This window comes from Crotalus tigris, unplaced genomic scaffold, assembly GCF_016545835.1.
Source record: "Crotalus tigris isolate CLP2741 ecotype Arizona unplaced genomic scaffold, ASM1654583v1 scf7180000019173.45859301935:6455823, whole genome shotgun sequence".
Classification (NCBI taxonomy): Eukaryota; Metazoa; Chordata; class Lepidosauria; order Squamata; family Viperidae; genus Crotalus; species Crotalus tigris.
Window position 1 is genome coordinate 3,028,817 of NW_024097414.1, and position 16,982 is coordinate 3,045,798.

At 43.5% G+C, this 16,982-nt stretch overlaps 1 protein-coding gene and 1 long non-coding RNA gene across 2 annotated transcripts; one reads left to right on the forward strand and one right to left on the reverse strand.

The window, feature by feature from the left end:
- Positions 1-1,398: 1,398 nt before the first annotated feature.
- On the forward strand, positions 1,399-15,008 carry KDELR2 (KDEL endoplasmic reticulum protein retention receptor 2). The gene is made up of 5 exons (XM_039360584.1): positions 1,399-1,603; positions 7,848-7,948; positions 9,895-10,053; positions 10,874-11,126; positions 13,847-15,008. Exons 1-5 carry the CDS (start codon positions 1,513-1,515, stop codon positions 13,879-13,881), a joined length of 639 nt encoding a protein of 212 aa, XP_039216518.1. The 5' UTR covers positions 1,399-1,512; the 3' UTR covers positions 13,882-15,008.
- Positions 14,241-16,975, reverse strand: LOC120315747. Its single transcript, XR_005558762.1, has 2 exons — positions 16,888-16,975; positions 14,241-15,501 (listed from the first exon to the last, which is right to left on the reverse strand). It is a non-coding gene; the product is annotated as an uncharacterized LOC120315747 (long non-coding RNA).
- Positions 16,976-16,982: the final 7 nt, after the last annotated feature.

Sequence of the window (16,982 nt, forward strand, 5' to 3'; positions counted from 1 at the left end):
GTGGTCAAGCACGAAGAATCAGGACATGATAAATTCCAGTTAAGCTGATTTATTGCTCATGCTGACAGACAAGAATCTAATCAACTCATGGTCAGCACTAAATTGACTGGTTGTGGAATTCTGGAAGTTGAAGTCCCTGTCTAAAAGTGGCCAATTTTGAGAAACACTAGGGCAGTGTTTCCCAAACTTGACAATTTTAAGGCATGAGGACTTTAACTCCCAGAATTCCACAGCCAGCAACGCTGGCTGTGGAATTCTGGGAGTTGAAGTCCACATGCCTTAAAATTGTCAAGTTTGGGAAACACTGCACTAGGGAAATGACTCCATCCACCCTCTATTACAGGGAGCTCATTCTGGGCTGCCTCGTCCATTTAGGGCAGGTTTTTAATTTTGCACTGGGACGAGGAGCAGATGTTATATGATAGAAAATAGGTAAGTAGATAGGTATATGTTACAATAGATAATCAATCTATCTATAGCTATCATATAGAGATATAGAGATAAAGACAGAGATATATAGAAATATATAGATGTTTTCTGAGGTTTTCGCTGGTGTTTGTATGTAGGTCTTTGATTATTCGGGTTTTCTCCCATGTAAAATTGGAAGTGTCTTGGCGACGTTTCGATGAAGTCCCATTCGTCATCTTCAGGCTGGTGTTTTTGGCTTCGTGCTCCTAGAAGCATGAAGCTGAAAACACCAGCCTGAAGATGACGAATGGGACTTCGTCGAAACGTCGCCAAGACACTTCCAATTTGACGCGGGAGAAAATCCGAATAACCAAAGACCTACAAATAGATAGATGCTAACTAGATGTTAGATGATAGAGATAGATGTTTGATAGATGATGATATAGATTTTAGATAGAAGATATAGATATTAATAGAAATAGATGCATATAGATATATAGATGTTAGAAATACAGATAGTAGATGGATATAGATAGATAGATAGATAGATAGATAGATAGATAGATAGATAGATAGATAGATAGGCAGAGTGGGCGCCACGTGTGACTTCATAGACTGTCAGCTGTAACAGGAGCGCATGCGCAGCCGACAGGAGGGGTTTTTTTTTTTTTTTTTTGTTAAAAGAGGCAAGAGAAACGGGCGGCTTAGGTCCTCCGCCGCCGCGCCTGCGCAGAGCGGGGCTTGAGCGACGCCTAGTGCCGGCTCTTTACCGCGTCAGCTCGAGCCAAATCAGGCGCATGCGCAACAGAGGTGGGGGGGGGAAGGAAAGCCAAGAGGCCAGAGCAATGGGTGGCTTTGGTCGATCCTCGCCGCCGCCGTCGTCGTCGTCGTCGTCGCGCGCGCGCGCAGAGCGGGCGCCCCAAGGGCGGGGCGCGTGGGCGTGGCGCCGTCCTCGTCCCCGCCCCCCAGGGGGCGGCGCGCGCTCTTCCCGGCGTGCCCCGCGCCGGCGCTGGCTGTCTCTGGCCACGTCCCCGGGCCACGTCGCTCGGTGCCCGCTGCGCGCTCGCCATCTTCGCCTCGGTCCCCGGCCCCTCTCCCGCCGCCATGAACGTCTTCCGCCTCACCGGGGACCTCTCCCACCTGGCGGCCATCATCATCCTGCTGCTGAAGATCTGGAAGACCCGCTCGTGCGCCGGTGAGGGGCGGCGGGGCCCCGGGACCCTCCTCTGGGGTGGGCTGGGGGGGGGTCCCTGTTGGGCCCAAGGGGTCTGCTGGGGCTCTCGGGAGGTCGACCCCGGGCCCCTTTGGGGGTTCGTTTAGAGGAGAGGGGGTGGGGTAATGCACTCCCTTTAGGGGGGCTGGGAGGGGGCCATGCTCCCCCTTGGGGGTTGAGAAGGGCTGGGAGGGGGTAATGCATTCCCTTTAGGGGAGCTGTGGGGTTCCCATAGAGGAGAGGGAGGGGGCCATGCTCCCCCTTGGGGGTTGAGAAGGGCTGGGAGGGGGTAATGCATTCCCTTTAGGGGAGCTGTGGGGGTCCCACAGAGGAGAGGGAGGGGGTAATGCTCCCCCTTGGGGGGCTGGGAAGGACTGGGAGGGGGTAATGCATTCCCTTTAGGAGGGCTGGAAGAGGGTTCTTTAGAGAGAGGGAGGGGGTAATACTCTCCCTTTGGGAGTATTGGGAAGGACTGGGAGAGGGATCACCCCCCATTCTTGTGTCCTGTTGCAGGTTGGGAATGATTTGGGGGTATCTCGCCTTAGGGTTCAGTTCCTCCTCAATCTTGGGGGTGTTGTGTTGGGGGGGCGTTCCCCCGCCATCCCCCACATGCACGTGGGGTTACTCAGAAGGGAGCTAGTGCTCCTTTTGCGGTAGGGTTCTCTGACACTTCCTGGGATCCCATGACGTGTCTCTGTGTGTGTGTCTGTAAAAATCCCCGTGCTTGCATGGTCCATGTGGGGGGGGGAGGCCCTTGATTTCAGGTGGGGAGGTCGATCTCCGCCCTCCCATCCCAGTAATGTAGGGTTGGAGAGCTTTCCAGGGACACGTGGAGGAGGTTCTGCATCTTGAGGGTTGGGGGGGGTCTCCTGGGAGGGGTTGTCTGGAGATTCCCTCTCCCCCTGCCTGAATAATTCCTCCTACCCTCAGCTGGACTTTGCATTCTGGAAAGGAGCAGTTTAAAGCAGTGTTTCTCAACCCTGAAGATGTGTGTGTGTGGGGGGGGGGATTTAAGTGGCCAAGGTCGAGAAACACCAACTGAAGGAATGTAGAATTGAAGTGGGAGAGATGTAGCATCTTAAGTCATCCGTGGTGGGTCAGTTGAGTTTGCGTGCAGGGTGGGGTGGTGGTGGTTAGGGGAAAGCAAGGCAAATGGTAGATACCTTTAATTTCCCTGGCTGGCTCCTGCATTCAGTAAAGTCATCACTTGGTCCTTGAGATGCATCTTATAGAGTTGCACGGTCTCTTATCCATGCAAATGATGGGCAGTATTGCCTTAGATGAAGTAGAATTTGGAGCAGTTACAAAAAGGGATATTTTGGGGGTGCTAAATGGTAGGGCCCATTAAAGTGATTCAGTGTAGATTAGGAAAAAAGATTCAAACTCCCAGTTAATATTAGGAAGGAAGGCTCAAATTCCCAGTGTGGTTTTTTTCAGGCTTTTCTCAGTTTAGCATCTATCCCAGGGTTTGTGTGAGAATTGGAGTCGGTGTGAGTTCTCAGTTCTAAAGATTAATGTTAAGATTCAGTGTCTTGCAGAAAATGGGGTGGGCATCCCTGTCACTATACAGTATTATCTCTATTTTGAAGGCTGAAGATGTATTGCTCCTATAGCCTATGCTGTACTGTGAACCAGGGATTTGGTTAGGATACTGAAACTAAAAGCAAGCACAGAGAAAAATATAGGGCAATCCAGAAATATCTTCTGCAGTTTTTCTGTACCACATTTTTAACGGTAGAGAGCTGTCAACTTATTACCATTTGGGAACTCCACAGAGACGTTTTCCCTTGGTACTACAAAGGAGAAACTGATCTCGTGGGAATTAACTGGGAAGAAAAATGTTACTGCTTTTTTAATCTCTTGTATGGCAGTTTTCTGTATCACAAATGCAGAGCTCCTATACTCTAAATTGACATTGAAGACGATTGAGTCCAGAGACTCAGAAAGGGGTCAAAATCTAGGCAAGCTATTAAAAATATTCTAAAAGGTTTACTTGAAAAGTAATTGGAAATAACAAGGGCAGGGAGTAACCTTTGTAGATTAAAATGCAAGGATACGTTCTACCTGCATTGTATATTTATTAGCCTAGAAAAGTGAAGTGCTGCTGGATTCATCGACAGAATTAATTATATTCCAGTGATGCTTTGTTTTTTGACTGTGAAATCTGATAAATAAAATCAGTCTTTCAGGGTTAAAGAAACTGATCCACGTGCCTGGGATTCCTTATGGAACTAATTTGCAAAAACAGCGAATGGACTTAGGGGAAAGAAAAAACAAGCAGGGGTTCTAGAGTTATATGTGATGTTGGACTCCACCTATTCTCCTTTTAGCGGTGAAGTTTGACTGCTTGCAAAGAGCAGAATGATCTCGCTTTCCTGCTGACTTTGTAAAGCCGAAACACATGGGCCTGAATTGCTGGAGCCATCCCATATAAAGGCTTAGCTTTTTTTGCCCTGCCAACTGCTGTTGAAAACTGGAAGCAAACAAATCCGGGCTTGAAAGAATAGGCTTTCAACTGGAAGGCCGGAGTTAGTCTGACGTGGCAGCCGAGAGAAGGTGTGGTGAACAGAAAACTCCCTGGGAAAGGGGCCTCCTTCACATTAACCTTTCTCCGGTGGAAAAGCAAAAATCTCCTTGATTATGGAAGAGATGGTTGTTTACCATCCGTTCCCCAAAGAAACGGAATGCCACCTTGTCTCTGGTTATCTTATTTTGAGAGTAACTTTATTACTGATAATCAGAAGTAGTCTGGGAGCCCCTTTTATTCCATTTTATTAAAGCCTCCCTTCCCTGCATGAGCATTTAAGCATTTTCACTCACTTTGGGATATTTTGCCACACACATACACCCCCCTCCCCACTAAGCTTAAGTGCTGTTTGCTTGTTTGTTTAACTTGCATCAGTGACTTGACACTGAACTGTATTTGCTGCCTCCAGGCTAGTCTTGTGTGCAAACGTGCTTTGACCCTTGGCAAGCAACCTCAGCACTTTTTGAACAGCGGAATTAAGGAGAATGAAATGCCAGGTCTGGCTGAAATAAATCAGTCTTCCTTGCCATTTTACGGGAAGAGGTGTTGTTTTTTTTTTTTTTTTTTTAAAAAAAAGCCGGAACTTGAGTTATAGTGGAGAAGGAAGCAGTGTCTGAAAGAGCCACGTGTTGCCTTATAGGAGAAAGGATTGTGCAGAATTACAAAATGTCTTGATCAGGTTGGTTGTTTTTTGTTTTGCAGCCTGGGAACAGCTGAGATTTAGGAAGGCTAGCCTCTTTTTACAAATCGCAAGCCATTCCATTTTAACAATAGCTGTGGTGCGGCCTGTTGCTGTTAACTTTTTCATATCTATCTTGTAAAACGTGGCTTTTGTGTGTGGCGTTAAATATTAAACAGCAAGAGCAAATGCAATCTGGGTCTTGTCGTCCTCGTTTCCATGAGAAAAATCACCAGGGCAGAATTTTTTTCCTGCAAAAGAGGCTGCCGCAAGCAACAGCCCAGAGATGGGGGGACTTCAGAGCCCATAATTTTTAGGTAGGCTGAACAAGGGCTGTGCTGAATGGGAATTGCGGTAATTGAATTGGAAGGAGCTGGTTGGAGAAAATTATGGGGCTTTATTGAATGATTTGTATAGGGGCTTAAGCCTGTTTCTTTTATAAATGATGCAAGTGATCTTTGGAAATCCAATTCCTGGAAGCATTTGGGAAGTAGGAAATTATGCCTATTATAGGGCCTGTTTTTAAGTTCTGTTTGCTACTGTTCTCAGAATAGCTTGAAATGTATTCCTTTAAAATACAATTTTACAATTGTATAAATAACAATACTACTTATAAGTTACCTTAAAGTAAATTGGCAACAATCAACTAGACACAGACCTTCAAGAATAGTTAAAGAGGAGAAACAAATTGTATGAATACTTCTGGCTTTATTTATGCAGATCTTTTGAATCTAAAACAGGAACTTTTCAAGAAACATAACAATATTAAAAGGATGAGGCAAGGCCGATAGGAAAGTGTTTAAGAAAAAAGATAATGAACATTATCCCAATGCTATTTTCTTTAATCTACTGCCTTGATGTTTTTAAAACAAATATATAATGAGAGACTTCAAGGGAGCATGTTTTACAGAAAATCAAAATTATGTGTGTGTGTGTGTGGGGTATATACATTTAACGGCTAGGTCCGTTTATCATTCTAAGCCAGTGTTTGTCACCCTCAGCAACTTTGAAGATGGGTGGACTTCAGCACCCCACAATTCATGCTTGCTGGAGAATTCTGGGAATTGAAGTCCACTCTCATAAAGTTGCTACGGTTGATAAATACTGCAGGGGTAGGCAACCGTGGCTTTTTTATGACATGTAGACTTCAATACCCAGAATTCCTGAACCATCCATGCTGACTCAGGAATTCTGGGAGTTGAAGTCCACACGTCATAAAAGAGCCAAGGTTGCCTACCCCTACGAGTCTAAGCCAAAGACTAGGAAACTAGCATTTGGGGTTAGGGTCATGCTCAAACCGAGTTCTAAGCTTATAAACGGGGTTTTTCTCCAGTCTTAGCCTAATCTTCCACAGCACACATATGAGGGACAAATGGCAGGGTTTTGTAAGTGTTAGTTAACATAGACACTTTGAATATTAACTTTATATCTTAACATAGTTATTTAGCATTTCAATTTGAAATTTGACTTATTTTCTCTGTCTTAAAAGAACGTCCAAGGAATTTAGGAGTAGCTTTTAACATTCCTAAAGTGAAGAGAGAAACAGGTCTGAAGATTATCTGAAGATAGGAAAAAGGTTTGTTAGTACAGATTGGGGTCTAGTTTATTATCTCTTTAGAGAACTCTAAACAACCCCTTTCCTTCCCAATTTACACCTCTCCTGTTGTCAGGCCTCATTTTAATGAACACGTGATATTATGGGATGCAAATATGTAACATGCTTGAGACCACATGTAACTTGATTTTCTGTGCAAAGGGGAGGTTACTTTTATCCTGTCCAATCAACTTTCCTCTGGGATTTTTCTTTGTTATGCTAACTGTAAAAGGTATTGCAAGTTAAAGATGGGGGGTTTTTTTCCCCTTTTTGACTCTCTTTTGTCTGAATATTCTGATAAACTGTAATAGAACGATCTTCCTGTCTCGGTTTGTCTCATTGGCAAATATGCACGCCGAGGCACGAGTCTAAAAACAGCCATATTCGTCCATCACATCAAAAGGAGGTTTGACAATGCAGAAACTCCGCAGTTTGCTGAAATATGCAGCATTTATTTATGATTTGGGAGCTTTGTTCACAGGAAGGCAGCACGCATGGCAGCCCTGATCAATGGAGCACGTGAGCCCACATTATGTTCAGTTAATGGGGCATGTGCTGTGATCAACACCTAACTTTTCTGGCCGGGAGGTGTTCCTTTGCAGAATTGTGACCTGCGAACTCCGTGTGTGTGTGTGTGTGTGTGTGTGTGTGTGTGTGTGTGTGTGTGTGTGGTGGGAAGCGGGTGTCTGTTTAAACACCACGCTTGCCAGCTTGTAAATGTTGGAACTGTACAGTGATCCAGATTCAGAGGAGGAAAAGTTGAATCAGAGCACGTGCGATGTGAATGTGCACAGCACACAGCTGGCAGCACCACCTTAAATCCCCGTGTGCCTTTCACCTGCCCAGGAACTGCTTCTTTGAGAAATTGCCAACAGAAGCGACTTTTAATTCATCTCAACTGCCCTGGGCTCTTACCAGTATTTACGAAGTCTTTTCCAATGAAGGGCTATGGAGATTCTCAATCATCCAGGTCACTGTTGTCCCACAGTTGCTTCCCCCCCCCCAAAAGAATGAAGATTTAGCCCTTTCAGTACAGTGCCTGACAGACTGCAAGTTTAGAATGGAATCGAAATTGAAAAGTGGAACAACCAAATGAGAAACTCAAAGGTGTTATTTTTCCCCTCCCCCTCCAGGAAAAAAAAACACAGTTTGGTTGCCTTTTTTTTTTTTTAAAAAAAGAGCACCTTTTGAAACAACTGTGACCTGGATAGCTGAAAATCTCCATAGACCGTTAACCAAACAAGAAGCATTTCACTAATAGTGACCAATAGAGAGATTCCCATCTTGAGGCTTCCAAAGATTTGGATGGACGGGCTCTTTCAATAAACTTTGGTTGGGGACATAGTGGCCTTGCCTAATTTAAAGATAAGTAGAGCAATTTTGGTTTTTTAAAGACTTCCCTCTTTTTTCTTTTAATTTGCTCTAGGTATATCTGGAAAAAGTCAGCTTCTGTTTGCACTGGTCTTTACTACGCGCTACCTGGACCTCTTCACGTCGTTCATTTCACTTTATAACACTTCCATGAAGGTACAGTATATTAAATAAGTAAGATGGTTATACGGGCCATTAATGACACCCGGGGTCTGGAGCCATCTCTTCTAGATCCCCCCCCCAGGCTACTCTGGAAAGGTAAAAAGTTGATTAAAAAGATTTTTGAGTCTGCTTTGAGCGCGGTGGCTCAATTTGAAATCAAGTCCCACCCATTGGTAGGGTGACTTGTGCTGTTGCCCTGGATACTGACAATAATATTCAGTGTTCCAATCCAAAGCATTCCTCTAACAAGGTGTCTGCCAAAGCAAAATATTTAAATTGTATTTTGTACTCCTTATATATGTTTTCCTAGTCGGAAAGGAAGGTTTTGACCGTGAAATGGTTTATACCCAGCTCGGGGTCTGAATAGTATTGGACCACTAGCCCACAATGCTTGAAAATGGGGGTCTTCAAACTTGGTCCTTTTATGACTTGTGGACTTCAACTCCCAGAATTTCTCAGCCAGGCACTGGCTGAGGAATTCTGGGAGTTGAAGTCCACAAGTCATAAAAAGGCCAAGTTTGAAGACCTCTGCTTTAAAAGAACCGGTTGAGGGAATGATGTGAGAATGCCTTACAGTTGCTTAGAGGCTGTAATTAAAAGAGGTAGAGAGGTCACATCTGTCCTCTGGAGAGAAGACTACATAAAACTCTGAGAACAGTGGATCAAAGTGGTAACATCTGATGGCGGAAATGGGTGCTTATCTGCAATCGTTGACTCATTTAATCTCATCACAGTTTGAGCTCCCTATCTAGTTGGGGAACTCAATGGTCAAGAGTTCAGAGAGGATTAAAACTGACCACGTCTGCTTCTAAGCAAATGAGGGGGAGGCGCCCTCACTCACAACAATCCACAAAGGTGCCTTTTCCCACCTGTAAAATAACAACAACAGTGGGAAGGGACCTTGGAGGTCATCTAATCCAACCCCCTGCTCAGGCAGGAAATCCTATATCATTTCAGACAAATGGCGGTCCAGTCTCTTCTTTAAAAAAAACTTCCAGTGTTGGGACATTAACAGCTTCTGGAGGCAGGTTGTTCCACCGATTAATTGTTCTAACTGTCAGGAAATTTCTCCTTAGTTTCCCGACAGTTAGAACAATTAGCCAGTGGAACAACCTGCCTCCAGAAGTTGTGAATGCTCCAACACTGGAAGTTTTTTTTTTTTTTTTTTTTTTTTTTTATTAAAAGTTTTATAAATTTTACAAAAAAAAACAAAACAATACAGAACAAAAAACAACATATACAAAAGAAAAAAAAATTAAACAATACATATAAAAAAAACCCCCACCCCACACCCCTCCCAAAAACCCTCCCTTCCCCCCCCCTGAGCTTCCCAGAGCAGAATATAGGCTTAAGAAATAATAATAAAAAAAAAAAAAAAAAAAATTAAAAATTAAATTAAAAACTTTATATTTATATATATAAAAAAGATATCTATAATATATATAAAAATAAAACTTATGAAAAAGCTATATAATATTTTTGTATACCCAATCTAAATTGTATAAATTTTATCCATTTGTCCCAGATAGCAAAAAACTTCTCTTGCGTTTGTTGCTTTAAGAAAGCCGAAATCTTTGCCATTTCTGCCAGATAAGCTACTTTAAAAAACCATTCCTGCAATGTAGGCAAAGATTCCTTCTTCCAATATTGTCCAATTAACAGCCTCGCGGCTGTGATCAAGTTTAACATCAATACAACCTCCTTTGTATCACAATCTGTAACAATACCTAACAAAAATAATTGCGGAGTAAATTTTACCCTCCTTCTAAAAATTCTCTGGATATTCCACCATATTTTGATCCAAAATGCTTTTATCTCTCTACATGACCACCAACACTGGAAGTTTTTAAGAAGAGACTGGACAGCCGTTTGTGTGAAATGTTTGTGCTTCCTCCCTGCTTTAACAACCTGGGTAAATCCTCTGAATCTCTTCCTTTCAGCTCATCTACGTTGCCTGCTCATACGCTACAGTCTACCTGATCTATATGAAATTCAAGGCGACCTACGATGGGAATCACGATACCTTTAGAATTGAGTTTCTTGTGGTGCCCGTCGGCGGACTGTCTTTCCTTGTCAATCATGATTTCTCTCCTCTGGAGGTGAGTTCAGCACGTGGCAGTGTTTGCATTTATCACGCCGGTTCATCTTTAAAAAAAAACACACGCGCGCGCACACACAAAGAAAAGAATATCCTTCCCCCCCCCCCCCCGCCTTTCTCTCCCAATTCAGCTGAGCTTCAATTGGGGTGGTGCACTTCCTCCTTCAAACTGGACTGAATTCAAGAGAACTTCCTCCTGTCCCAAATCTACATATGGAATTGCCATTTTTTTTTTCATTTCCTTAAACAAACATTGGGGAAGTGAGTGTTCGTCTTTGTTCTTCCTTCTCTCTCTCTCTCTCTCTCTCCCTCCCTCCCTCCCTTCCCTCTTTAGCTGGCACTTGAGAAGCGCTGGATGACATCTGCAGGACTGAACAAGATCTACATTTTTATTTTTCAAATCACTTTTAAAAGGCACCTCTAACTCCGAGGTCTCCAAACTTGACAGCTTTAAGACTTGTGGACTTCAACTCCCAGAATTCCCAAGTAGCATGGCTGGCTGAGGAATTCTGGGAGTTGAACTCCATAAGTGTTAAGGTTGCCAAGATGATGATGGTGATGATAGTTGTAAGGGACCTTGGAGGTCATCTAGTCCAGCCCCCTGCTGAGGCAGGAAACCCTATACCATGTCAGACAAACAGCTGTCCAGTCTCTTTTTAAAAACTTCCAGTGTTGGAACATTCACCGCTTCTGGAGGCAGGTTGTTCCACCGATTAATTGTTCTAACTGTCAGGAAGTTTCTCCTTAGTCCCAGGTTGCTTCTTTCCTTGATGAGATCTGGAGGAGCGTATGACTTGAACATCCAGGTTTTGTCGTTTCAGATCTTGTGGACTTTCTCCATCTACTTGGAGTCGGTTGCGATTCTTCCCCAACTTTTTATGATCAGCAAAACTGGGGAAGCTGAGACCATCACTACTCACTATCTCTTCTTCCTGGGCCTCTACCGTGCCTTGTATCTCATCAACTGGATTTGGCGCTACTATTTTGAGGGGTTTTTTGACCTCATAGCCGTGGTGGCTGGGGTGGTGCAGACCATTCTGTACTGTGACTTCTTCTATCTGTATGTTACGAAAGGTAAGAGGCGCACGGTAACCCATATTATGACAGCGTATTCTCAACCTTGGCAACTTTAAGATGAGTCCACTCATCTTAAAGTTGCTAACGTTAAGAAGCACTACGTTACGACATGTAACGCAGCATCTTTCCTCAATTTGATATCTTGAGGTTGTGTTGGATGCCAGCTGCCATCATTCCCTGTGGCTGCAGATGCTGGGAATTATAGTCCTGTTCACCTACAGGGTACCATGATGGAAAAGGGTATAAATCTGATACCTTATATCAGTGATGGCGAACCTTTTAGAGACCGAGTGCCCAAACTGCAACCCAAAACCCACTTATGCATCGTCGAGTGCCGGGTGGGTGTGGCCTATTGGCTGGGTGTTGCCAATTGGGTGGGCATGGCTGCGGTGGTAACGGCAGACTGGGTGGGACTAAAAAGTTCAATCAATTTCAACTTTGCAAGATCATTTTTTTCCCGTGAGAAGTTGAAATTGACTTATTGATTGAACCTGGTTTTTCTTTTTTGTACACGGCGGACGCCTAAAGCGAAAAGGTTTTATAAAACCCAGCTGAAGGCCTAGGACTGGGGCAACGGCGCGCGTGCCCACAGAGGAGGCTCTGATGCCGCTCTGGCACTCGTGCCGTAGGTTCGCCACCACTGCCTTATATGGCTCACATTAGAACTTGCATCAAAGCAAGAAAAGGTGTAGACCAGTATTTTCAACTTTTAAGGTGGGTGGACTTCAATTCCCAAAATTCAGCTGGCTGGAGGATTCTGGGAGTTAAAGTCCTCCCATTGTAAAGTTGCCAAAGTTGACACACTGGTGCAGACTTCCCTCAATCTCATTGTCAGGAAATGAAAAAAACTGTGAGGTCCCTCCCTCCCCCGTCTTCTCCCGTTTCTTTCTACAGCTTTATGGAATATAGTCCTTCTATGACAAAACACTGTTTTTGAGGACTGCAATTTTTTTTTTAAACCCACATTAACCACAAATAAATAATTCAGGGTCATGAAACAGTTGGGAGAGGTGTCACAATATAGTTTGAATAGCAAATTTCCTTCCCTGTTTGGGTTATTTTGTGTGCACGCAAACACACCATCTGCAAGCTACTCTGGATTTTTAATGCAATGCATTTTTTTAATGCATGCTAAGTTTGGATTAAAGTAGCTTGGAAATGGGGTGGACCTTTGCCGACGCTTCCTTTGATGAGTTTGGGCTTGTCATTCTCCTTCTGACTTGTTACCCTACAGGTCTGTTAGGATTGGGAGGAACTAGGATTAGACTGGGAGATACATCTCCCCCTAAGTTTAGCACCCTAGGTAATTTGAATATTATCCTGTCTCTATTAGTGCATTTTTTAAAATCAATTGCAGTCACAAAATAACCTGACATCTGGTCTCAGGTACCTGTATATTTCCTATAGTAAGGGGTGGAGTGGGTACAATAATTTTTCGGAAGGACCTAGGCCTAAACTTACTCTCTTTGCAAATGTGGAGGATGCAGTGAATACCTTCCTGTGTACAAAAATAGTAGTGATGGAACCGGTTCTCCCAGCTGGATGGCTGCGGGTGCCATTCCCTTGCATATTTAATTCTGTCAAATATACCAATAATCCACGGGCACAGGAATATTTTAAAAGGGAAGGAAATTCAGCTTCTTAAGACGTGTTGGCCTGGCAAAATGTGGCCTTAGTCCCAAACAAAAATTTGGATTGAGATGCCGGCCAGTTTTAGAGAGCCGAAGAAATTCAGAGGAATAAAATAGACTTGATTTTTTTGTGGGCATCCTGCAAGCAGGAACATAGGCGTTCGGCCTCTCCTCATACCAGCATCACTATCCCGGTTCATAAGCAAGGCTTTGAGAGAGTGACTGCTTCACGATTGCTCATGGAACTCAATTTGTGGTGGCTAAGCAAGGATGACCCATAACTTTTATTCAATTATCCACTACATACCCTTCCATTTCTTTCTGGCTCCTCTTCATGTCTTACAGTGAAGGCCTTTGTTTGCAATGAAAATACAGGTGTCCTTGCTTAATAACTAGTAACTGGCTTAAGGATTGGAGCATTTGCTTGGTGATTGGTGCAAAAGATTTTTTTTTTTTTTTTGCGCAAAATTGGGTCAGTCACACTGATCAAATGGCTTATGATCATACAGTTGTAAGTTGAGGACTATATAAGAGAATTCCCCTGTGTTGGTTGAGGACTAACTGCGTGAGAGCATTCCCCTATCATAAATCAAGGAATACTAGTAAAAGAGAATTCCCTTGTCATAAGTCAAGGACTATAAGAGAATCCCCGTCTTAAGTCAAGGACTGCAAGAGAATTCCCGTCATAAATTAAGGACTATAAGAGAATTCCCTTGTCATAAGTCAAGGGCTATAAGAGAATCCCCGTCATAAGTCAAGGACTATAAGAGGATCCCTGTCATAAGTCAAGGACTAAGAGAATTCATATCCTAAATCAAGGACTGTAAGAGAATTCCCTTCATAAGTCAAGGACTATAAGAGAATTCCTGTCATAAGTCAAGGACTATAAGAGAATTCCCGTCATAAGTCAAGGACTATAAGAGAATTCCCCTGTCATAAGTCAAGGACTATAAGAGAATTCCCCTGTCATAAGTCAAGGACTATCTGTAGAAGAGAATTTCTCCAATCCTATTCAACCCGCCACAATGCTTTAGATGGGGGAAGGCTTGATATATCTCTGAATTGACCTTGATTCCTTTTTTTCAGTACTCAAAGGGAAGAAGCTGAGTTTGCCAGCGTAAAGTGCCAAGGGTGGTCATCCTGGATGCGTAGAGAGAACAATCCTGACCGTCAAGAGGTTGAAAATGCTCGAACAGATGGCTTCCTGCCCTCGTCTTGCAGAGAGTCCCCCCCAAATGGGGCTCTGTAGGACCAGAGACCCAGCTGACTTCTGTTTGACGCATCTCGCCTTATCCCCCCCCCTTCTTTTTTTATTACTATGTATAAAGATTTTTTACACGAGCGAAACTTAATACCATGTGGATTTAATTCAGCGTGTAGTTTCAAATTGGAGTAGTTCCAAAAATAAATAAAAAAAACGCTGAGGTTTTTTTGGGGGTGGGGTGGGGGGATGTCCTTGGGGATCAGGAATAAGCGCAGAACACTTATTTCCAAACAACTGTCCTGTCAATTGCTGAGTTATTTTGGCACACACAGGATTGGGCTTGATTGAAGGATGGTAACTCCCTTGTTCCCTGTTTGATTTCAAATTTCATTCCACTGTATTTATTTTCCTCTGTTCCCTGTTTTATGTCGGCTGAAATCTTAACTACCGTTGTCGGAAAACTCTTTGTGGGAAAAGGGTCACGGTTTCATCCATGTCTCCAATTACTCATTTTGCTTCCCCCCCCTTCACGAAAGATGCTTCCGTAGCATCTGTTAATAAATTAACTCCCCTCTATTTCCGTTCACCTCTTAAAGACACGAGTTAAGACTTATCTGGTCCCGATGCATTTTCCCCTCTCTCCCAATGTAATGGTTTCGCGGCAGTCATTCCTGTTTGCATGCGCCCCGTTCAGACTAAAATTATTCTGTAATTTTTGGAGGGGTGTGTGTGTGCGCGTTTCTAAACCGTTTTTTATTGACAGAAGTGTTCATGCCAGCCCTGCGAATCATCGTCCAGTGGAAGCCATCCATAAGTGGCAATTTTTAACGGCGTCTCCAACTTTTTAATACAGAATCCTTTTAGAAGTAAAAGCGTCTTTGTTTAGCTTTTAGATGTGCCAGTTTTTGGACGATCAATTGTCCCTTTTATAGACTTGTTCCTGAATTGGCCGCATCGAGTCCTGTTCTCTAGCTTTCATTTTTTTACTGAGCTGTTGCATGATTTCTCCTGTGTTACCATCCTCAATAAACATTTTACGAAGTGGTTCTCCGTTGTGGTGATGTAAAACGATGCCCTCGCAGGATGCAGTTGCTCTTCTCTGTGAATTGCTGTCACTTGCAAGGGTTCAAACCGGCGCTCGGTTACATCTTTAGTTATACGATAAAGGCAGCTTCCCGTTTTATTATCTGCAGAATAGTTGTAGCTTTGAAATTGTAAAAACATTGGCAGTATTTTTTTTTTATTTTTAAATTACGAGTGCTGCAAATAAAACATTAGAATTCATTGAAGCGATGTTAAGATAATTCTGCCATAAAATGGCTGGAGCAGAAAGTTTTATGAGATGCAGGAGTCACTGCGTCTCACCTGTTCCACGTGATCATCTCCCTCACTAGTAGAAGGAAAAGAGCAAATAATTGTTCTTGGCCAGTTAATTGAAGCCTTTGGATCATTTGCATAATGAGTTTCAAACGAAGAGGCTGGCGATCCTTTCATAAATTGAAGGAAGCAAGGATTGATGGGCGAAGAGATAAAAGAACTGGGCAAAAAAAGTAAGAAAAATATTTGAATATTTGCAAAATGGTTAATCATCCACGGGTAGTCCTTGACTTACAACTACGGATTTAGTCATTTCACAGTTGCAACAGCAATGGAGGACGTGGCATTTGACCTGTTCATGCAGGTAAAACCATTGCAGCATCTTCCTAGTCATGTGATCCAAATTTGCTTAGCCACAGGAATTATGATCCCAATTGTGATTGTTAAGTTGAGGACTATCGGTAGCCCCTCAGCTCAAGCCTTGCTTTTATTTTGGTTATGTATAATTTTCTGTTCCAAATATATTTCTCACTATCACTGTGTGTTATTCATGAAATGCAGGGTTTGGGGGGGGGGGAGGTCCGAGGATGGACTGTACCTCATTTTTGAGAAACGGAGCCTTTTTTTTAACTTGTAGCCGAGTCTGCTGCGGCTTTCAATTTTGCCTCTGTGAATCTTTGTTAATACAGGTAGTCCTTGACTTAACGACCATAATTAAACCCAAAATTTATGTTGCTAAGTGGGACATTTGCTAAGTGAGTTTTGCCCCATTTCACAAGCTTGCTTGCCACAGTTGTTAAGTGAATCACTACAGTTGTTAGAACACAATTGTTAAATGAATCTGGCTTCCCCATTGACTTTGCTTGTTAGAAGGTTGCAAAGGGGGATCACATGACCCCGGGATACTGCAACTGTCAAGTACATGTCAGTTGCCAAGCCTCTGAATTTTTGATGCTGCATAAAGTGTGAAAAACGGTCATAAATCAATGCTGTTGTAACTTTGAGCAGTGACTAAATGAGCTGTAAGTTGAGGACTACCTATAATGTAGTTTGTCACATTTTTCCGGACAGCTAAGAAAAACTTGGAGTTTCTCGGCTTGGATAAACTACAGAAATAAAAATATCTGGCCAAATCATGGGAACACTGCACTCAATGGGAAGTTTTGGCCAGGAAATGCCCTAAATTGTTTTTTCCCCTCCAAAACTTTGCAAGGTTAAGTGTAGACTTCACAACTCTTTCAGTTAGGGGTTCTGGGAGTTAAAAGTCCACCCCAAGCTTGCAAAACACCCCCCGCCCTAATTTTAATTCCAATGCCTTCCTCCACTGGGGACGTTCTGTTAAAGTGGAGGGAGAACAAAAAAAAATCATGTACAAATTTGGGATGCTTGTTAAAGAGCATCCTTTTGTTCCCCAAGAGGATGAAAACAAGCGCTACAGTTCAGGGTTCTCAATGTAATTCCCCGGGAACCGATTCCACCTCGCCTCTTAACGGACGAGCCACTCGGCAAGAGCCCTTTCCTGGCTCCGATGGGGACTGTAGTCCAACTCCCTGTGGAAAAAGAGGCCGTCTAACGCGGAGTCGCAACCCCGAGCAAAGATACTGACCTTGCGTCTCCAAGCAGCCGGACGAAACCGAAAGTGTAGCGTGCCTGAAACTCCCCTTGAGTAATACCTCTTTGACGCAGCTTTTCCGCCTCCGG

Bases quoted from the DNA above. Each gene is read 5' to 3' on its own strand.
- KDELR2 (XM_039360584.1), top strand. From the start codon at position 1,513: ATGAACGTCTTCCGCCTCACCGGGGACCTCTCCCACCTGGCGGCCATC. The intron at 7,949-9,894 runs GTACAGTATATT...TCTTCCTTTCAG, and splicing joins TTTATAACACTTCCATGAAG to CTCATCTACGTTGCCTGCTC. The intron at 11,127-13,846 runs GTAAGAGGCGCA...CCTTTTTTTCAG, and splicing joins CTATCTGTATGTTACGAAAG to TACTCAAAGGGAAGAAGCTG.